Genomic DNA, 24,035 nt, shown 5'->3' with positions numbered 1-24,035 from the left:
AATCTTGACATGCATTCAATCCTTTTCTGCCCTGCTTTGGTTGGGGTGTTTTACTACCTGCTGCCACTGTTAATGGCAGCAGGCTATATTGATATCATAAGCATCATAAGCTTAAGTTAATTTATGTTACAAATAATAAAAAAGAAACTGTCTAAAGTACTTTGAATAAGGAAGTGAAGAGCACTTTTTTAAAAAAAAATCTACAATAGAGCTTGATTAGATTCTGCTGCATAACCAGTCAGGAGAAGGAGCCATAGAAGGAAAGTGGATGGTGTAGAATATTTATGTACAATTTCTGTTCCAAGTTCAATTATTTCCATTCCATTTTGCTCACTATGGCAGAAAGTCTGATTGTTACTACAATCATAAAATTGCTGGCATACTGCTTTTCATGTCTTCCTTTCATTCAGGCAGTTCTTCTCACTCAAAAATAAGAACATTATATTATAAAACTTTATTAAAATCATTCAAAAGCATTGTCTGTCTCTACATGTTGTCCACTCACACCCTTTCTCTGTCTCACAAAGCTTTCAGAGTAAGCTTAACGCAGTTTAAAAAAAAAAGAAAAAACCCCCATCTCTTTAAGAATCTGCCATTTTCTATTTCACATTCTATCTTATTGTTAAATGTGATTGTTGACATCAAAAAGGTGTTCATAGTTCTAAGTAAGTAGTGTTAAAATAAGTTATCAGTGAAGCAGTTGATGATTCGTGTTTTGAATGAGATATTCATGAATAATCATATTATCATTCCATTATATTGATTCTCAGGGGCCATATTCCAGAGTTTGTGTTATTATTTATTAAATCCCAGTCAATGATACCTCTGTAGTTAATGTTGATCATGAAAGCTATTTCTGATTGTCATAATTAGATTATTTTACATAATAATTTCTATTAATGTTTTCTTTTTCTAGACGGAAAAGGGGAGTGCATTACATGAAGCAGCTTTATTTGGAAAAGTAGATGTTGTACGCATTCTTTTAGAAACAGGTAAATCATGATTGCCTAAATGATTTTTAGTTATTTTTAGTTATTTAAAAATGTTTTAAAATGCTATTGAAACTTCTTGAAATCAGTTTTCAGTTTTTATCCAGTTCCAGTCGATCTCTTATACAATGATCTGACTCTGATACAGTTATACAGGAATTTTTTCTTATCCTTCAATCAAATAGGTATTAGATATTAGGAACAATTGGTTTGTGTATTAAATTTATATACCACTTGGCTTTCAGTGGCAGGGGATGGCTTGAAATGGTTAAATATCATAACAAGAAAACAACACAAAATAAAAAAGAACAACGATGGTAGAGAAAACAAAACGTGGATAGCAACAAAAAAAAAAGAAGTAGAGGGCTTCAGTCACACTTGCCAGAGGCTTGCATGAAGAGCTAGGTCTTCAGGCCCTTTGACACTTTAGTAGGGTGGGTATCATTCAAATCTCCAGGGAATCTCATTCCATTAGTAGTCAAGTTGCAGTAGTCATGTCCTGAGGTGATCAGGACATAAATGACTATGAAGAGTTGCTGATCTTAGAAGGGGTATAACTGCGTGTTCCAAGGCTGGTGTTTACAGTATTACAGTATGTTTTAGGTGACTTAAAACAATAGAATAATGAAGAGATTTGGAAAGCACTTAAATTTCTTAGGCACTGGAATTTATATAGTTCATAAAATAATATTTTGAGAAGGCTGACTATATGTGCATGCGCCAAAAAGTACCTGCTTTGAATGTAGTCATTGCCTTTTAATTAAATAATCAGACTTGAAGTATTTAAGTTTATGTTCTAGAGAACATTTACTTCAGAAATACATAGAGCAGATGCGAAGGGTATTTATCTAACAATTCCAAATTCCTGCTAATTTAGCTTGGGTAGAGCTGAATGATATATGCATTTATCTGTGTTTGTGTTTCTGTGAATGCATATTAATAGTTTATTTTTCTTAAATTACTGATAATACTGTTTGAAAACCCAACCAGTTGATTTTAATGAAAGGGAAAATACTGAGAACAGTTCCCACCAGATAGGACTGAATATAGGAAACCAAGTGGCTTAGATCCAGAGGAGTTAGGTTATCTTTGTTCCCCGGGATGTTCAAGGCCTGTTGCTGGCAATGCCTACCAAGCACAGGTTTGGAGTCGGACAAACTAGAGAGATCTATCTGTCTGTTGACTGAATTCCTCTCTGCTGATCTCATATTTTGTTCACCTTAAATTTAGGTTTTAGGATTGGAATCTTAAATGTTCCATATTATATCCTTGTTTTTCTATTTCCTATTCTATGTATTTGTTTCAGGAATTGATGCCAATATAAAGGACAACTTAGGCAGAACAGTTTTAGATATTCTGAAAGAACATCCATCACAACAGTCACTTCAAATTGCTGCATTGCTTCAAGGTCAGTCAGCTACGTCATGTAAGTTATATAAAAATAATTAAAATACAAAAATCTCAATTTTATTTATATTATTTTTATTTTCCTATTGTCTGCTTAATTACACTTAAGCATATTTGGTACATGGTGCTTTCAAACTCATTGGTTTATATGGATAACATTAAAATATAAATGTTTTGGCTTGAGAGTCTGTTTGATTTGGTAGTTTTAAAGTTCCAGGCTAGGAACCAGGAGACCTTCAGTTTTAGTCCTGCAAAAGACATGAAGCCAATTCGATGACTTTAGTTCAGTCCTTCTCTCTTGGCCCTAGGAAGTAGGCAATGGCAAATCCTAAAAATGTTTCCAAGAAAAGATTTGGAGTTGTCCAGGCATTTGCCTGGAGTCAAGATAAACTTGAAGGCACACATTCAAAATATTTTAGTATAATTATTAAAGATACGTATAATTTTCCCAATGTTATCACTATGAAGAGTTATGTATTTTCTGTTGCGTTCTGAAGGTTAGACTTTGCAGGAGATGAAGATTTACTTTATGATTATTTTTGTGGCTTATATGAGTATCTATTTATGCCTCTCAAACTACCGTTTCAGTAGATTTCAAAGTAACCTTTCAGGGCAGGACTACTCTATGCTATCTACAGAATACTGTCCAATTCTTCAGCTTCTCTTTTACTACTACAATATCATGAAAAACTCTCCAACTCTTCTTTCTTCAGGCACTATTGGATTCCATAGTTTCTTCATGCTTTTTGTTTATTTTCCTCTTTATCTTTTTAAATTGTTTCCCATCTATGACTTCTAATAGGCACGATCTGTGTTGCCTTTGTTTGGATTAGGATCACTAGATATTGTGATTATTCTTAGAATTTTATTCTATAATTACAATATAATTGTTCAGCCATGCCTTAAACCTTGTTTGGGAGCAAGCCCTATATTGGTTGTAGATTGCTTTCAGTTTTTGAAACTGTCATATAAACACAATTACTTGGCTCCAATTCTGAATGCTTTCCTACTAAAATAGTGCTGGTTCATGCTAACATACCAATAAGAATATTTTTCTAATTTGAATTGAATAACTACAACTCCCTTTCATTCTAGGCTCAGCATTCTCACATTTCCAATGAGTGTCTGCCTTTAACTCTGATCTAAAAATGCAACTGATTATGAAAATATCCTATGAAGTTTCATGCTAAATGTGATTTGGGATTACCATGGGCTTCCTCTTCTATAATCTGCTAATTCCATTTGGTATAATCCCCCTTGGAGTTGATCATTATCTCTGTTTGGTGGACTTTGCTTCCAGGATTATGAAATAGAATTTGAATTATCTAATATATTGTACTCTCAAATCTTCTGAAAAAGACTTCAATGTCTAACTGATTAGAATTATGGCTGAAGGATTACTTGTGGGTGAACATAGAACTGGTGAATGGTCCACAACTCCTCTGTCAATTCTAGTTATGAGACCCATAGAAACTTGGACCAAAAGACATAGTAGAAAAAGAGAAAGGAATACTGTTCAAGCCATGCAGGTAGAAGCTTTATGAGGCTGGAGAATCTCCTGCTGCTTCAGAATTATGCATAGTTACATCAGCATGATGGCCTCAGTATATAAACATTTCCTTTCCAATTTCTTAGTGCCACAAACAATTGAACCTTCTACTCTTTTATCTACCCTCCATGTTTGTTGTGACTCTAAACATGTGGAATCCTAGGTGCTTTCTATCCTTAGTTTTTTGCTTGCAGTTGTTTCATTACCTGTCTAGCTAACATCATCAGTACATGATGTTGAACTGATGATGCAATCTAATTGTATTGTAATGAAACATCTGCAAGAAAACAACTAAGCTAGAGAGCCCTATACATTCCACATTTCAATCCTGAACTATGTCTATCGGATCCAGAATGTGTGATCTGGGACCTTTTAGTCTTTTACATTTTATATTATTTCTTTGATATCTCCGTACATCAATCTTTTTCGATTTGGTGAATTGATCTGTGTTGCTTTCTCTGCTTTTGTGACTCTACACTACACAGTTAACTTGTCTTTGCTTGTTTTATCCAATAAAATAATAATAATTTCCATAGATTTTAGAGTGGTCAAGTAGTATTGCATTCAGCCTGCCATCAGCCTTACTCTTTTCTCCAAGAAAACTGTACCAAAGGATACAAACCTAATTCCTAGTTATTTTATATTTAAAATTAAGTAGTTCTAACAGATTCTGAAAATTACTCTGTTTTTGAATCTAACACTCTATTTTCTTCATTGCTTGGTTATCATGAAACTGCAGATTTCCCATTAATGGCAACCTGATATGTATTCTCCATTTAATTTTACTTTAGAAAAGGTTTTTCATATGTGCATTCCAACATATAAATACCGAGATAGTGGGAAGGGGCTGTGGACACTTAAGTAATCTACCTCCCTATATTTATATGTCTTGCTGCCTTTAGTCAGGGATCCTGATTTGATCCCCAGTAAGCATGAGCAGGCTGATAGAATCCTATTTTTACAACTCTGTGGGTTTGCAGAAAATGTCCAATAATCCTTCTTGCACCTCCCCCTACTCACTTTCACATCCTTGCATAACCTTCCTGACCCACACAGTGCCTCTCATGCAATCTCTCACACACCCTCCTTTACCTAGGTGGCACCATTCACACATACCCCCTCCTGAACCCTCTGTTGCAACCTTGTAAGTCCTCCCCAACTCACGCCATGCCTCTTCTGCATTTCTTGAATTCTCCCTTGTTGTATCTGACCCATGTAGCACCTTACATGCACTTCTTCACATCCTCTTCATACCCTCTTGTGCCTTCTTCCACCCAGAAGCGATCACTAAACTGCTTGTTGGCCTGTGACTTGCAACTAAACGCTGGCTTTCCCACTGAGTTTTGTTGTGGCAAGCTAACAGGAAGTTCCTCATTTAATGACAGAGGGAGTCGGTTAATGATGGCAGTTAGGACTGTTGGAATTGCCACTGCTGGGTGACATGGTCACACTTTATGTCCACATCTCTTAGTGACAGAAATTCCAATCTCATTTGTTGTTGTAAATTACGGACTATCCATAAACTTTGTTTATAGAGACACAATACTGTGATAGAACTTTGAAAACTTAACTATGTTACTGAATCAAATTTTCTAAAATAAACTTTTAATTTATTTGGTGCAGTAAAAATTTTAGTTGTAGATATATTTAATTGTAACTCATCTCCATTAAAATCAGGAAATTTCATAGAATTGGCTGTATGACTTATGATTGCACAATATAAGTTAAATTACATAACTTAAATACAATATGAACATTAAATCAAAATATATGAAGAATTCAAAAAATATTGTCAAATGAATTTTCAAATTTTATTTATGGGATATATTCTTACCATAGATTACACAGAAAAAGGAAATTCAGAAGTTCCAGAGGAATCTATAGAGGAATATTTAGTATCAGATCAACAGTCCAGTGTTTTATCCCCAGAAGATTCTCCTATACAAACAAGTAAAAGTAAATATTCCATTCTCACTAGCTTGTTATGTGTTTAATGGGTTAAATTACTAAATGTTAATAATGAAAAACCTAGTCAATATGATATTATTGTACCTATTTTGCAAACTAGAGATGTAGTAATAAAAAATTAAAGATATCCTTCTTTGCTTATAAAATGTTAGTTTTTGTAAAAATATTACATAATTGGGTTTCAAGTATTCTAAGGTATATTTTAAATCTTCAAATAATCACTACTGATTGCCAAGTACCATAGTTGTTAAGTTGTAAACCTAATTTATCATACACTTCTACTAAAAACCTTTCTTTTCTCACTTATACAAAAAACATGTTTATATCATTACAGTCTTAACAATGGGTATGCTATGGCAACACATTTAGTGCACATTGACGTGTGCCAACCATCTTCTCAAAATCAGTTTCTGAGGAATTTGTTATAGTTTCTAAAGCTAGAATTTAAAACATTTATCCCACTTCTTAAGGGTTTTATGACTATACCAATATCAATATAGCCTGTTTAAAAATGTAAAATAAATAGCAATATCACTTATATACTGCTTCACAGTGCTTTACAGCCCTCTCTAAGTAGTTTACAGAGTCAGCATATTGCCCCCAACAATCTGGGTCTTCATTTTACCAACCTCAGAAGAATGGAAGGCTGAGTCAACCTTGAGCCTGGTGAGATTTGAATTGCCAAATTGCAGGCAACCGGCAGGCAGCAGAAGTAGCCTGTAGTACTGCATTTTAACCACTGTGCCACCATGGCTCAATTATGTTTTTTAGAAAATAATAGAACGCACCAAACAAACATAAATATAGAAAAGCATATCGAATGCTTTGGAAGAAAGGATGAATGAAACAACCTATCCAAATCTACAGATATTTGCCACTATTGCATATCCAAATACCTATCCAGCAACATATGCAGACTTCAAAGATGGACACATATGGAAAAACAAGGAAAGTCTTTCAAAAAACCTCTGAACTCAGAAAGAGTATCTGAAAAATGTCGGTGGACAAATAGTAATTTATTCAAATGAGGTCAAACAAAGATGGAGGGAATATACTGAAATATTATACTGTATTAATATCAATATTCAATATATTCCCTACTTATAAGAATGTTTAGTACTAGAAAATAAAGTTAGAACAGCACTTTGATCATTACCCAGTTGGAATGCTACCCAGTTGGAATACCCATAGAAATACGGTAAGAACAGAAGAAAAGTTCAAACCAATCTATGCCAATAAATCTGGAGAACAATACAATGGCAAATTGATTAGAAGAGGTCAATGTACATTTCAATACCGCAAAAGGAAACTTAGCAGAGTATGTAAACTATAGTATAATTCCTTAATTTCACAGTAAAATAATGCTTAGGGTAATCAAATATAGATTAGAGCCCTGGAGATGACAGATGTTCAAGATGGCTTTAGAAAAAGCTGAGGAACATCAGACATTAATGTTGATATATGCTGAATAATTGAGGAAGCCAAAGAGCACTAAAGAGAAATAGGTATGTGATTCATTATAAAAAGGGTTTCAACTGATCATGTCGATATGCTTAGATAAAATGGAAATCCTGGAACATTTCATTGTTCACATAAGAAAGTTAATACAGGTCAGAAGGTAGACAGAACATGGTAAAAAGACTGACTCCAAGTTGGCAAAAGAGCGCAACGAGGCTGTATATTCTCCCTTTTTTTATTCAGTCTAAATGCTGGATATACATTACGGGAAATTGAATTGGAAGAAGACAAGTGTGATTTTATCACTGGAAAAAGAAACATCAATAACTTTTGTTATGCTGAAGGTACTACTCTAATAGCTGAAAATGCAAAGGATCTGCAAGTAATAAAATATAGTAATGAAATACAAAAGACACAGTTAAAATGGGACTAAAATTAAATATAAATAAGATCAGTGACAATAGGTACAAAACTGAGTCTTACAACTGACAACGAAGATATTGAAGTGAATAGTCTGCTCAATGATCAACAGTAAAGTAACATACAATTAAGATATACTCTACAGACTAGTACTTGGTCAGGCAGCCAGGCATGTATTGGAAAAGATATGTATATGCTTTGATGTGTCTAAACTTACAAAGATCTGACTAATGCAAGCAGTGCTGTTCCTTGTGACAGTTGATGAAAGCAAAGTTTGGAGTTTGAAGAAGCAAGATAGGAAGAGTATTGAGGCCTTTGAACTTTGGTGTTCGAGAAAATTATTGAGAATACCATGGAAATCCAAGAAAACAAACGAATATATCATAAAACAAATATACTCAGAGTCCTTATTAGTGTTACTAGAGGAATAAATGACCATGGTCAAATTATCTTACTTTGGATACATTATGAGATGACCTAGCCTGTGGGAGAAGGCTCTAATGCTTGGGAAAGGTCAAAGAAAGAGAAGAGGATGCCCAGCAGTAATGTGAATTGGCTCAGTTACAGTGGTGATGAACGCACCATTAAAAGAACTCACAGAACAGGTTAGGGACTGATTCTAATAAGGAAAATCTGTCTATGTGGTTGCTAAGAGCAGACATTGACTTGATAGCATTAATAATCAGTCTATACGAATCACATAAGAGGTAGTTTAAATCCCAAGATTGTAACTGTGTTTCTTTAAAGAGTGAGGATGAGCAAAGGAAAACCCAATAGCTCATGTCTGTCTTTGTTTGAACTTGTAATTAAATATATTTCATTCATTTTTGTACTTTTGAATATAATTGACATAACAAAATAACTGTTTTTAAGAAAAAAATTAACAATGAAACAATGAAATCTACACTATTATGATAGATGCAGGCAGATCTAAGTTACTGTCTCTCCTTGAAACAGACCCTTCTAGACCCAATGTTAATAATTTGTTCTTATATTGTCTTGGGGATGGCTCCTCATATATCACTTCTTTGGTTTCCAATTTTTTTTTAAGAGCTGTAACCATCAGAGGAGAACACTGAAATTCCCCTTAGTCAAGTTTTTGGTGACCAATTGTTCATGACTAATTTTCCCATGTTCTTCTTTTGTTGTGTTTGGGTCTGTGACTGCAAATAAAGTATTATTATTATTATACTATTATGATAAATACATTATATATATTTGAAAAAAAGCAGGAAATAGGCATTTCAGCCTGAAAGTTGTTGTAGTTCAATAGCTCCATTTTGGATTCCCAATTTACTTATTGATCCATACAATAAAGGATAGATGTGCATGAGAACTTTGCCTTTGTGATTATTTGCAAATGATCCCCAAAATGCCAAATCCATATAGTAATGCCAAATAATGATAATTTAATAGTATTTTAATGGAAAAAAAAACAATTTTGAAATGGATTTTTGAAAATTGAATTTACAGAAAAAATGAACATTGATTTAAAATTGAGTATTTAGAATTAACAACTGAGCAGCATCCATATTACAATCAACCACCATAAGCATGTATGATTGAATGCCTGTATAACTCAAGTGTATTCTACAGAATGGCATTATTTAATCATGTTATTCCCCAAACATTTGATGTGTGTAATATTACATCAAATGATATCAGAATAACAGAGATAATATCCACATAAAAAAGAAAAAGAAACATACTAATTATGAAATTAAATCTTCACCTGCTTCTGTATTTGATTACACCAAGAAGAACATACTTTGAATATTAAATTGACTTATTTTCTTTGACTAGTGACTGATTATTATATTTTGGCTCTTGTAAAGGTGAAGCTGTGACTGGTGAATTATCAAAACTATTAGATGAAATCAAGCTGTGCCAAGAAAAAGATTATTTAGAAGACATGAGCCATACTATATCAGATGATTATCTGGATGATGCTAGCAAAGTATCAGAAGAAGAAGCAGTAGCAAATGGAAACCGAGCCAAGTCTAATATAGTAAGTGAGAAAGAGTACAGTTTAAATCAGGGGTGTCAAACTCAATTTCATTAAGGGACGTATCAGGGCTGTGGCATACCCCAGGGGTTGCCAAACTTTCAGACTTCAGGGACCACCAAACTCATAATTTTAAATCCTGCGGACCACTTTTATGAATTTTGATTGATGGTGGCTTGCTGATGCTGGTGAGAAAGTCGTTCCCATATTCCAGAGCTTCAGTAGTCACAGGACTGGCCCTTTGGTCATCCTGGAGCAGCTGCTCCTCCACGTGGGTGCACTGGCCTGCCATGGACTGGAGGAGCGCTCTTTGGCCTCCAGAGGGCCAGTCTTGTGATTACTGCTGCTCTGGAATATGGAACCGACTTTTCCACCAAAGTCAACAAGCCACCCCAGGGCAGATTTCCCTCCCCCACCATTGGTCTTACCTTCCAGTTCCAGCTCACATGGCTCTACTCAAGGCAAAGTTTGCACTTGGCTGAAGGGTGGGGGCCAGTGGGTAGGAGGGCCATGTGGGCGGCCAGACTTGAGTTCCCACATAGCCTGGATTAATTGCTTTGGGGGGATGCTTTGGGGTGGACATTTCTCTGCAGACCACCAAAATTTTCCTATGGACCACCAGTGGTCTCTGGCCCACCAGTTGGCGACCACTGGCATAGCCAACTGGGTGGGTGTGGCCAATTGGGTGGGTGTGACCAGCTTGACACCACTCACTGGGTATGGCCAACTGGGAGGGTGTGGCCAGCTTGATTCCACTCCCCAAACTGTTGCTATGTTTCCTCTTCGCAATGGGTAAACCGGGCTGAAGCCACCTGGCCCAATGTTTCCTCTTCTCATTGGGTAGACCATGCTGACCTGATGTTTCCTCTTCACACTGAGTAGAATGGCCCGAAGCCATGCTAGCCTCTTCACATTGGGACGACTGGGCCAAAGCCACGCTGGCCCAATGTTTCCTCTTCACGTTGGGTAGACCGGGCCAAAGTGACAAGCCTTACATTTTCCAGGATGGTCCTATGGGCCGGATCCAACCACATCGCAGGCCTTATGTTTGACACCCCTGGTTTAAATTCTAGCAATTAACAATATGATTTAAATCTGTTTCATATGTTTATGTGCTGCAACACTTATTTCCTGCATAAAATAATGTAATTAAAAATTAGATAATAAAATGAAGTGGCAGCACATATCAAGACTCTTCGATATCTCCCTGAAATTATTACTGTATATTGCGGGGGTTTTTCAGCTACTTTCTGGGAACTTCCATTTGTTTTGTTTTGTTTTTATAATTTTATAAATTCTATCCATCTTTTCTTTTGATTAAACTATATTTACCATTTTCCTTCAGCAAAGATATTTCAAGCCATTCTTGTAAGTCTAGAATTGACGCTGATATAACTCTAACAAGTAATAATTCAACGCCTATTTTTTCTCCGTTGAACAATTTGCGACTTTGTAGAGAATTCTATGTTTCTTCTGTAAAATCATATGTATAAGCATTAAACAAAAGTAATTATGTCCAAATATGACAACAAACCTATGACTAAAACCTAATTTTTAATTAAAGTATTGCAATAGACTTTATTTTTAGGTATCCATCTTCCAGTAGATGGCAGTATGATTCAATAAAGAAGAGCACCAGCCATTTTATACAATAGAAGGATCTTCCAAATGCATGTTTCTTGGTGAACTTATTAAGAGAGGCTGGCACGTTTTAGTGTAGTATGAATCCAAAAAGATCCCTGATGATTGGACTCCAAATACAATGTATTGACAGTTTCCTATGGGTTGTGTAGTCTTTAGGATAGACAATACCATAAGTTATTAAATACATTCCAAAAGCCGTAATCAATTCATTTTAATAAATTATGCTAATTATGTTTCAGATAATAAAAAAGAATCAGTTAATGATTTATGAAAAATTCGGTACATTACAGTATTAAATTAAATGAAAGAAATTCAAAGAGTTCAGAAAGTAGCATGTGGAATTCAATGAAAAAAAAATAAGGAGGAGTTCAAGAAGTCACTAGAAGAACATGGGAGTTTCTAGAAATGATTTATTTGATACAATATTCATTTATAAAAGGCAGCAATTTCTAGGTTATTGCAAATGCATAACCACCATGTTAACATATAACATCATTGAGAATAATGTAAGGTGAAAATTTATTGAATTTTATAAGCTTGGAAATATTATTACTCTGTTGTCAGAGATCATCGTCTACAAATCTGGAACAAGCAGAAGAGGAAGAAGAGGGTGGAACTGAAAATAGTTGTGGACCTACAGGTTTGTGGGAAGCACTGACGCCTTGTAATGGATGTAGAAATCTTGGATTCTCCAGTCTTACTCAGGTATTTATCATTTTCGATACAAATCATGCTTGAGTACCCTCCTGTTAATAGGTTGGAAAATTTCACCATGAATCTTGTTTTCTAGAAAGTTAGACAAGGACAATGGATGGCATTGCTCCAAATGGCCTCTGTCAGATCCCAGATCCCAGTGGTGGGGTTCCATTTTGGACAAAAATACATCCATAAAAAGAAATACTCCCTCTTCATGGCCTTTTGAGAGTTTAAACAAGCCTTTAACTCAATTTCCAGAAATTAAACAATTCAATGTCAAAGTCCTCAATCCCTACAGTTCTCTATACAGATAATGCCACACAATTTCCTAAATACAGTATATATAGCAGCAATAGCAGCAATGTTTTGATACTGCAGCACAATTACCTGGATTTAATTCTGAAAAATCTAAAATTGTGCTCTTTGCTAAGAGAACAACCCAATAACCCTGGACAATAGGAGGGCAAAAAATAGAGCAGAATACTGCATTGAAATTCCTTTAAGTGGTTACCTAATCTAAAGGCACCTGGAATACACACCAGAATTACATAGTGCTGATACTGCTTAGATTTTAAAGTGCTATTAAGTGCTTCTTCTACACAAGTGGAGACCAGTTAATCCCTGCAGCATTAAAACTTTTTGAGGCCAAGTCATTAGCCCAAACCCTTTATGGTACACAAGTTAGAATTTATAGAAGAATATTGTAGAATGATGCAATTTTCCTTCTCCCTGGAAATAGGCTGTAGAGCAAAAATTGGCATTATATGAGTTTTCTTACTACTCCTAATTTTTTAGAGAATGACTAAGCCAAATAACTGTTCACCAAAAAGATGTGAAGTTTCAGGAAAAAGTTAATAGGTTGGCCCAACATGGCAAAAATTGGAAAAAATAAAGACACTTGGAAACCAGAAAAATACCTTTAAAAAATCTAACTTTCCTGAAGCTTAAAATCAGAGATAACATCTTACCCTCTGCACTGCTGCAAGTTAATTAATCGTGTGTACCTGCTCATGGGAGATTGCAACCATTTTGTATATATTATTACAAGTTATATAGGGATATCAGGCCTTTTTATAGTCTTCCCTTAATATGTATGTTTCCAGGAAGGCCAGACAATTTCTATGTGAAACACATAAAAAATTCACTTATGCAGTAGCCAAATTCTGTGTTGTTTTGATGAAGTCATAACTGGTCATAGAAATAACTACTTCTGTTTTATACATCATTTCAGGTTTAATGTGGTAACAATCTTGCTTTAGGTGATGTGTATTTTTCCTTTGTTGACAGTAATAACTCAGATTTATACTTGCACATATAATAGCTATGTTACATTTTATCCTTTTATTGTAGTATTTTATTTTGTCTATGTATTTGATTTTACGTTTGTGTTATATTTTTAAATGTTTCTATTCATTGATCAAATTAAGTACAATATTCTCGACTTAAAACCATAATTGAGCTTGACAAGGATTCAATCAGACCTTTATTATATTTTCTGCAGCAGTTGTTAAGCAAATGTTGTTACTGTTAAGTGAATGCTGCATAGCAAACACCCATTGTTTGCTATTGGGCAGTTTTTGCCAGAAATCAGAAGTAAACTGCTGTATTTTACAGCGGTAGGGTGATATAACAGTCATGTTAGTGTGATTAATAAACTATTCTGGACACTAACAAAAGAAGGACTTCTATGTTGAAGTGCTTTTACTTATTGTTAGAGATTTCAATCACATTGCAACTATCATCTGCCTGCTTGGTTTATCACTGTACTTGTTTATAGTGCAGGTTCTTAGTTTTACTTGACTAACAAAAGAAAACTGTCTTGTATAGGCTGTTAACAAATATATTGAAATAGTTTTTTCCAAATAAATACTCTAAAAGAAATTGCTAGCCTCAGTTTACAAAATCTTGTCCATCTTTGCTATCTCTTTTGTATCTACTTAAATTGTACAGACAATAAATTGTAGAGAAATGTAAAGGGATGAGATATAGTTTATAGTCTAGTCTACTTCATATCAAGAGACAGCTTTAGTTTAGTTTAGTTTATTGTCATTGTACCTCGTAGAACGAAGTCAAACACCATCTTCAGTGCACATCATGACCGTGAAAATAAACACAAACACACATCTTTCACACTCCACACATTGAACCAAAAATCCCCAACACCGCACCAACACTTTAAGATCACTGAGCTCCAAATCATAGGCTGTTCACCAGTTTGGATGCTAGTTTTCTCAGCAGTCTTTAGTCCAAGATGGTCCCTATTTCCTATCTTTGTCAAAGATTACACTTATCTTTCATGTGCTTAGAAAAAGTTGAGAGTGTTTTCTTCTTGATCTTTCAGCTTTTAAGGCCATCAATAGCCTTGTGTCTTGCTGGATTGTTTCTAGACCCTTTCTACTACTCTATGAGGTCTTTGAATCAGCTGGGTCTGGGCGGACCCTGTTTTGTACTAGTAGTTAAATACATGTTTGTTGAGAATGTTCCCCTAAACTGAACATCAGAATGAGTTTGGTAGCAATTTTAAGGCTAATAAATATTATTAAAAGGCATTTTGTGAAGTATAGCTCACTTGATCAGATGCATAAAATATAAAATTGAAATTGGGATGGTAGGGAAGAATGGAGGAAGATAGGTGGTTTTGCACATGAAGGATACATATGGGACAGATTATAAGTATTCTATCATTAACAGTTGTAATATGTTAAAAAATTCATGTCTGAGATAGTCTGAAACCTAAACCCTGAAACAAACCTTTGATATAAGTAGTCTGTTGCTCAATTGTACTGGTGAACTTTTTTGTTCTGAAACAGCTACTATGAAATCTGTAATGGAATATCCTGATTGGTTAAAATGCTGTGATACATTATTTTATTGTTGCTTTCAGTCCTAATGTGAAGTTTGCACTTTCTGACTTCTTTATCTTATTAGCATCTTTTTCAAGTAAAAGTCTGAACTGCTGTTATTGTTATCTGACTATAGACAATACATTTAGTAATGTGTTCTGGGTGGAGGTTGGAAGACTATAAGTATGTATCACAACTATGTTTCCTGGATAATGTAGTGTTTGTGTGTGTCTATTGTTTTATTATGACATAAAAAAGTGAGCTTATTCTGTCTATAGGTCAAAGCTAAATTTATTGGTGGGGATAGAAATTAAGGTCTTGATGGAATTGAATGAGAAATTCTGTTCCATAAGTATCTTCAAGAAATGGTACCAGAAGCCAATGTTTTATATATGTCAAAAATATATAATCAAATATGGCAGCACATGGCTTAATCTAACATTAAGTATTAATTTTAAAGAATAGCATTTAAAAAATAGGTCTAATAACTTGGCTTATTTTATTAATTTTTTGTTTTCCTGTGGCCCCTAGAGGGCATTTTGGGGGAAAAATATTTTATTCAGGAAGTTAAAGTAAAATATTCCCCAAAAAGAAAAAGAAATTTTGCAAAAACAAAACAAAGAGAGAGAGACAAAACATTAAAAACAAAAGAAAAAATGTGCATTAAAAGGGGAAAAGACAGAAGCACATATACAAATATTATCCCCACCCAGTTGAATATTGATAAATATATTACAATATTACTTTCCCCCCTTGAGATACAGGCCCCAAATTTATAAATTTCTGTATTTATTTGCAAGCAATTTGACCCGTCATCTATCTACTATGTATAAAAATAATGTAGTTATCAGGTGAACCAACGGCAAAGTAAAACTTCAATGCCATCTGTTAACAATCTATTGTTGTATTTAACTTGTAGAAAGTCTACAAACTGAAAGATATTTGGAGACTACTAGATTTCAGCAACAGAAATTACGTGTAGAAAATAAACCAAACTAAACCAAAATGAAAGAGGCACTTACTATATACACATACATGTACATATACACATACCTATACATGTACATAGGTAAATATTTCCCTATCTGACTCTAGGGATGCTTACCTCCATTTATTGGCCGAGGGAGCTAGAGTTGTCTGATATGTGCCAGCATGGCTATAGGCCAAAGGCGTACAGAACATTGTTATCTTCCCACCAAAGTGGTACCTATTAATCTACTTACATTTTCATGCTTTCAAACTGCTATGTGGGCAAGTAACAGAAGCTCACCCTGTTGCATGGAGCTTGGGTCTCCAACCTAGGCTGTCTTTAACTGCTGAGCCATCATGCCGAGAGAGATATTTGCCTTGCATTTGGACCCAAAGTTTGATATTCAGATAAACTGGTAGAACTCTTCAGAAAACAATTATTGTGTTTCTACATTTGCTAGTAATTAATGATGGCTCAAGGCAAGTCTTAAATGTGGTCTGGCTAATTATTGCCCCACTTCCCAGTAAGAAATTTAAAATACAACAGTTAAAATATAATTAAAATTAATGGTAAATTTTTATGGAAGTATTTGAGAAAAAGTTTTCAAAGTTAATGTCAGCATTCCAGAAAACCTTAACTCCAAGACAGACATCCTCTCCAAGGTTCCTTTTATTAGAATAGTAAACTGGCACATCTGGGAAATCCCAAATCTGAAAGTTCCAGGTTTCCTTGCAATAAGTTAAAAAATTACAAATCCACTCCCTGCCCCCATCATTCCATCACGTGCCCCAATCACCATCCATCCCAACTTGAGATGTCCCCTCAACCAGGTGCAGAAATAACATGACCTTGACTTAGAAGAAGAATGCTACTATGTCTAACCACATACATTCCAAGAAATTCCCCCCTTCCATTTTTCCAGGCTCAAGAATGTGTCAGTGTGGAAGATCTGGTGCTAATATGGCTTCCAAAGCTGATAGTTACATGATATGTTACAAAATATGAATGAAAAATTAGACAAAAAGTTCAAATTATTAGCGACAGTTAAAATATACAGATTACACTGGATAAGACAGATACAAAACTAGATTTATTATTATTAGATTTGAAGCAAAAATATTTTTCTGAGATTTAGAGGGATGCCAGTAAATTTGGAGAAAGGCTCAAATTTAAAAAATGTAATTGTAATGGAAAAGCAGCCATTTTGGGATTTATATTTTAAATGGACAGTAAGACATACCTTTCATCTCTTAACCAATTTATGAAATTATTATCTGAATCAGCTAAAAGAGTCTCTCTTCAGTCACAGCCTATTACCCCTCTTTGAAGCTCTGTAACGTTTTTGAGACGTCTTTAATGTTATATGACAAGAAAGAGGGTTGCTGGAGGCAAGCTAAATTAAGGAAACATGGAGTATCTTTTCTATTTAATTCTGATGGAGAAACATAAGGGTAGAAAGTTGGGGTTTTATTTTACTGTTTTAAAATAATCTATAGCCTTGAATTGATTTGTTGTGAGTGGCTGAAATTCCTCAATTTTTATGAATTCTAATTGGCCAAAACAAACAAACAAATATTCTTTGACCACTAGAGGGAGATAAGAAGATGTCTAAATTTGAGCATATTTTAAGGTAGTTATTTAAAAATTCTCTACAGAAAATTATTTATTTCATAGACTGATTAGGTTCTAAAGATATAAATAATATATATGTTATTTAAAAAGAACAAGAGGAGCAATTATGTGTAGGGAGCTATCAAATCACTGAGACAATTTCACAATATCTGACAATATAACGGATTTAACTGCAATTTTGGAATGCAAACCTGACACCAATGTTTATTATGATGGTGGTTTGACTATGATCCTCTCAGTTCAATTGAAACAAGAATTTCAAGAAAATTAACAACTCCCAAGGATACTAACAAGGTCGAGAATTCTTTCAGAAAAAGACTCAATAGATATTTCAGAGAAAATATTTTATTCTATGAGGATGAGCTCCAAGCAAATGTATAACTTTCAAAAAACAAGTTTGGGCCTTTTTTCCCCATGGATATTAACAAGGTTGAGTATTCCTTGAGAAAAAGACATTCCAGAAGAAAAAGAAGATATTATTCTATGAGGATAAGTGGAAGGGAGTGACTTAAATTTAATGAGTTAATTGGAGTTAGGATGGATTTTTACAAGTGTGATATGCAATTGAAAGAAAGCTCTAATGTAGCTTGTGTTTATAAATTGGGTTTCAAAATGTTTTTTTCTTCTGGTTTTTATATTCAATGTTTGAGTAATTCCCAAAGCTTGTAAAATATTGCTAAAAGTAAATTTGGAAGCATGAATAATTAGAAATATTTTTAAAGAAAAGTCTGGAGTTTTTAAATGGATGTTTTAAAAAAGGGTATTTCTTCTCTAAGGTTAAAGAACTTGAGAGAGTGTAGTAAATTATGTTAATATAAATGTTGATAGTTTATCAAAATTAATAGGTATAAACAGAAATATATATTAGGAAAGGAAACCCCCCTCTGAAAATGAGCTGTAGAGGTGACTATTTTAGGGAGGCAGTTTGGGAAACAGACTGTGCTGGAGTGGTGAAGCAGTGAATGGTGTGTGGACCAGGTGAAATACTTGGACATTAAAAGGTACCCCAGAATTAAAAGAAAGCATTTTTATTAAAGATTGTAGAAGTGACGACCAGAGAGAGAGAAAAGAAAATTGGAAACTTACAAAATTGGCTTTGGACTTTAAAAAGAATTAATTTGGATGTGGAAAATTGAGAGGAAAACATTTGAGTATAAAAGATTTTGAAATTGAACTGGATAATTATTTGGATTTTGGCACTAGATTCATTAAATGCTGGAATTGAATGTGTTAAAAAGAAATAATAGCTAATAATTGGAATTAGTGAAATTAATAAAAAATTTAAAAAGGGGAAAAGTGAAAAATAAAGGGTGGAATGTGGAAGCAGAATTGAGAGCGCCACCTAATGGTAAAGGAAATTTTTTAGTGACTTTTTGAAAATGCTTGGTCTATTTAAAATTGGAATGTGAAATGAAATAAGAATGTGAAATGAAATAAGAGGAATTCTACTACAGTAAAATAAACCCCCCGAAAAGTGAAATATTAGAACATTACAGAAAAGAGACATGTGAAGAAACTGCCCCGGGAGTGTTTGGTGACTTTGTAAAAAAAGTTGGAAAAGAAATTAGCAGAAGGAAACTTGGAAACAAAGACTCATAGACATTGACTGTTTAAATTAAAGATAAAAGGCACTAGTTAAAATAAATTACTGGACAATCAGATTGGAGATAAATATTAAAGAAGGAAAAGAAGAAGTACACAAAATGAGTGAAATATGTGTGGAAATAAGGTCAGAACTACAAAACATGAAGGAAATGATGAAAGAAAGCTTGGAAATGTATAGTATTATACTACAAAAATTCGAAATGATGCAAACTAAAGAAGAACAAAGAGAGCCAGAGGGGGAGGAGTTAAATAAAGAGGAAACCAGCTCTAAAGAACAAGTGGAACAATGAACATTAAAACAAGAAAAAAAAGAATCAAAGCTAAAATTTTGAAGTTTGATGTGATAAATAAAGGGGAAATTGTTTGAAAAGTTAAACAAAGGAAAAGAAAACAGCAGAAGAGGGAATTACAGAGGAAAGATCAAATGAGGGAGGGGGATAAAATAAATAATTGGAGCAAGAAATGGAAGGAAACAATAGGGGAAAAGGGGAAATTAAGCAAAAGGACCAGAAAATGATGGGAAACAGAAAGCAAGCAAAAATGAGAAGAAATTATACAGTCAGGAGGATGAGAGACAATGGGTAGAAGAGAAATAGGAAGGGGGATTCAGCATGGAAATGTTGTGATACTTAAGAACATAGATTTAAAAATAGAAAAGACTGAAACTGATATTTTTTAAGGATTACTATTAAACCAGATGTAGATTTAATTGAAATAGATATGGAAATGGGAATTTACTATAAGAATATTAATTGATATTTAATAAAGCGATAAATAAAGTTAAAATGAATTATGAGAATTGCAATGGGAAGACTATTATCAGCTCCCAAAATTAAGTGAACAGATTAATACCTTTGAAATAAATAGATGATTTAGATTGTAATTGAGAAACATGTATGGTATTCAGCTTTGTTTGGGTGTTTTCCCACATCATTATAGTTGTGCTTTTAAAGTTGTAGCAACTTTTTGTAGTTTCGGCAGTATCTCATCTGCCATCATCAGGCTTCCTCTCTTGTAAGCGAAGTTGTTGCCTTCTCCATTCCTCCCTGCATGTCCTAGGATGCATAGAGAATGGGCCTGGTTCTTCCTCTGACTGCCCAGTCAGCCTCTGTCCTTCCCTAGCCTCCTCCACAACCTCCAGAGCCACACCTCCATTCCCTGTTGGCTGTTCCTCCTCTCCCTCAGAGTCCGATTCTACCAAGAGCATGACACTTATATACCACTTCACAGTACTTTACAGCACTCTCTAAGTGGTTTACAGAGTCAGCATATTGCCCCCAACAATCTAGGTCCTCAATTTACTGACCTTGGAAGGATGGAAGGCTGAGTCAAACTTGAACTGGCCATAATTGAACTCCTGGTAATTGGCAGAATTAGCTCGCAATACTGAATTCTAACCACTGTACCACCATGGCTCTTGGTGGCCATGGGAAAGGTTGTGAAGGAGTGTTGGGAGAGGTCTTGGGCATTTTGCTCCTTTTCAGGTGAGAGACAGTAGGGTGTGAGTTTTTATGGATTAAGGCAGACCTGTCAAATTGGCGGCCTGTTGGCTGAATATGTCACATGCAGGCCATGCCTACCCCAGCTCTGCAAATGCAAAAAACATCACTATATGTCATGATCTGGCCCGTGATATGATTGAGTTTGATACCCATGGATTAAGAAGATGTAAGGATGCACTATTTTTTTCCTTCCCCCCTTGGACTTACATGCCAAGAGCAGGGTGCTGATGGGGAACTAAGTTGATGGAAAGTGTCAACTAGATGAGCTAGGTGGCTGCTGAGTATTGAGTGTTATAGCTGACCTTCTTATTGGCTGGTAATGAGATTATAATGGGGACCTTAGTGAGGAGGAGCAAGGATTGGGGGATATTGTTACAGGCGAGGAGACAATCAGTGGCTTACTCCTGTCTCTTGCAATATTTTCCCATGCCCATATCAGGGAAAGCAGCCCTGCTGTTTGGCCCCACAATTCTGATAACTGTTATTGTCAAACAGTCTACTGTTGTTTTCCTGCACTATTAATGTGACACTTTTAATATTAAGTACATTTTTGGGAACTTTCTACTAATTCAAAGATAGAACTAGTTTAAATTATTTATTAGTAACTGATATACAGTAACATTTTTTTTCTGCATGCAATCTCAGATAGCTTTGACATTTCAGATTAGTTTGTAGAGTTTGAAAACTGAATCATCCCTAGTTGAGACTAAAATTAGACTTCTAGATGTCAGAATTTGAGTTTCAATATATTACTCAATTATGAAACAATTAATATATTCTTGAAAATGCACTAAATCTCCTTTTCCAGCATGAACATGTAGGACAATGTACCCCTCTTTTGTGAGGAGTTTCATTTGTTCCAATATGATTTATTTGGAGAATTTGCAGCCTGAAAAATGATAGTGCTAAATTCCTTTTCTTTTCTTTTTTTTTCTTTTCTTTCTCCTCTCATCCAATCCTATGCAAACTTTTAAGATTACTGTTTTAGCCAAGAAGCAGAAATCTTGCTAAAGACTGAAAGGAAAGTAGGATATAACTATTCATTTTTCTCTTTTGCTATTATTATTATTAGTAAAAATATTAGTATTACTATTTTGCTATTATTAGTACCGGTAGTAGAAGATGTAGAAAAGTGATCTTCTGTATTTCCAGGTGCCCAGCTGATTTTTGTTTCAAAGATATATTTGCAGATCTCTAAAAATTAACTTCAATTATTTTTTAATGGAAAGTTATTTTAAAAATCCTTATAATTGTTGTAATTGACTTTCAGGTAAATATGATAGTGTATATTTGATCATTTTAAATAGTTTTCTCTTCTGTCCTCTACAAGGCCAACTCTATTATATAATTCTATTTCCATATTTCAGGAAGCCTTTCCAAAGAAGAGGAGTGCTACACTGGAAGCAGTGCCATCTGTTTCTTCAGAAACATTTCCTGTAGAAAATGAGAATGGTCCCTGTGATTTTCTTGATACAACAGTTACGAAGAAACCTTGTTCTTTAGAAATAACAAGAGGAATTTCATCAAAAATAGGTGTTTTACTGGTTTTGATCTTACAAGTATTTGTGCTACCCAGATTTTTCTTTATACTATTAGCTGATTTTGAGAAATATGCAGGAATTTTATCACTTAATGCTTGTCGCTGCAGGAAGCACAAGCAAGCATTAAGGACAAGTCCAGCTGCATTGTATTTGCTACATAAATTTGGCATTTAGAGAGGATACTTATTGTTCCAATTTCTCCTGACCATCTCCTTGTGAGAAAAAGTAAATCATAACAAAAAGTCATATGGTATCTATTGCTGCTTTTAGCTGCCTAACTTGAGGCTGTTTTAACACATAACAAATTCATGCCACTCACAAATATAAGATATATTTGAAACTAAAAGAGGGCATTCCGAGCTTTCTTGAGACAGATGTCAATTCAGTCGAAGTTGTATTAGCAAATAGTGGATATCCAGCCAGGTGTTTGCGCCTTTCTGAAAGACTAACTTCCAAAAATATTTTATAGTTTTGAATTCCTGTGAAAAGAAGACTGGGTTCCATATTCTTCCTATCCAATACAACTTGCGATGCTTTTTTTCTGTTAGCATTTCAGTTTCCATTGTTCTGTGATACCTTCATTCCTGTTTCTAGAACAATCCAGACCAAAGTATATAAACTTTCAAGATTTTTTCCTGGGGTGAACAAATGAGGAGCAATAAGGAGGTGATTGAATTTCAGTGTCTGACTACTATACATGCTGTTTTTTCTCATATAATAAACTCTGCATTATAGTAATCTTAAGAATGTTCTGGATTTTTTGTCTTTTATTTATTTATTTATATTTTTTTCCATACTATTTTTATAATTGTAGTAGCTTCTCCTATTTCATATTTTAAAAGAAAAATATAATTTTGGAAGAAAATGTCTTTTATTTATTTAATATGTATATAGATGCCCATCTTGTATCAAACTCTGGGATATTTATAACCAAGGGATAAAATCTCATCTATATATAATGAAAATATTTAAACCAAAGTCATTAAAGCTCAAAAATATTAAATACAAAACCTTGGTAAAAAGTAGATAAATCTTTGACTGTATAATGGCACTTAGGCCCAATTTATAGACTCCTCACAGGTTCTGCTCTCTAGATAATGTCCAAGAGTATCAGTATAATTGAAACAGGTTTTTTCTACTACAGTAAATTAAAAAGGATTGATTTCTGAGCAATTGCATGTCATAATGTCTCAATAACAAGAAGGAGAAAAGAATTGTGCATACATAAAATCCAGTTGAAACTCTTTTAAGTTTCTATCTAAATGAAACAAAAAATGTTAAAAGTTATGATATTACCAAGCACATCTAAATTATATTAAAGTAACCAAAATATATTTATAATGCCCACGGCATGTCACAACTTTTAAACATACCTAATATTTGGAAATTTATAGGGCATATTGAAAAATTCAACATGCCCTATTAAATAGTCAGCATTCCAGATGGACGTAGCTTGCAGATGCTATTTAAGGACAGCCATATGTATAGAATGTTGCAATAGTCCAAATAAAAATTAACAAGGACATGAGGGGAATGAGCAGGAATTATCATAACTGTATAAAGCTGAAACTGCAAAAAGCCCTGCTACTATCTGCTCATCAGGTAAAAGTTATAGGTCTAGGAGGATTCCTTGCTTATGCTTTATTTTAAACAAATCACTATTATTCAAACTTGTAATGGAATTCTTTCTGACACACTCCCCATTCTTGAAGCCTCTCATTTTTCCAACAACAGAATATTTTCTCGTGTCTCCTAAAAGAGCAACTGAATTAAGCCATTGCCTCTACAAGCATTCGGCTGATGGTC

The 24,035-nt window shown here is 34.3% G+C and overlaps 1 protein-coding gene across 16 annotated transcripts in view; it reads left to right on the top strand.

Annotated features, from left to right (window-relative positions):
* Nucleotides 1-24,035, top strand: part of ANKS1B (ankyrin repeat and sterile alpha motif domain containing 1B) — a 286,179-nt gene that overhangs the window by 34,749 nt on the left and 227,395 nt on the right. For 10 of the 16 annotated variants that reach the window (XR_015743859.1, XM_087934636.1, XM_087934638.1 and 7 more), the window contains exons 5-10: nt 917-992; nt 2,296-2,415; nt 5,785-5,901; nt 9,627-9,799; nt 12,005-12,145; nt 22,056-22,221. Coding sequence is in view for 15 of the 16 variants with exons in the window: in XM_087934636.1 (XP_087790762.1) it covers nt 917-992; nt 2,296-2,415; nt 5,785-5,901; nt 9,627-9,799; nt 12,005-12,145; nt 22,056-22,221 (793 nt within the window). In the remaining variant the exon portion in view is untranslated. The remainder of the gene's footprint in view (nt 1-916; nt 993-2,295; nt 2,416-5,784; nt 5,902-9,626; nt 9,800-12,004; nt 12,146-22,055; nt 22,222-24,035) is intronic. The other 6 variants (XM_087934639.1, XM_026698068.2, XM_026698059.2 and 3 more) reach the window with 1 other exon arrangement.

The sequence above is a fragment of the Pseudonaja textilis genome, chromosome 5 (genome assembly GCF_049901715.1).
Source record: "Pseudonaja textilis isolate UNSWEBS1 chromosome 5, rPseTex1.2, whole genome shotgun sequence".
NCBI classification, from domain to species: Eukaryota; Metazoa; Chordata; class Lepidosauria; order Squamata; family Elapidae; genus Pseudonaja; species Pseudonaja textilis.
The sequence above is the reverse complement of the archived record's forward strand: the minus strand, read 5'-3'. Positions and strand labels throughout refer to the sequence as shown.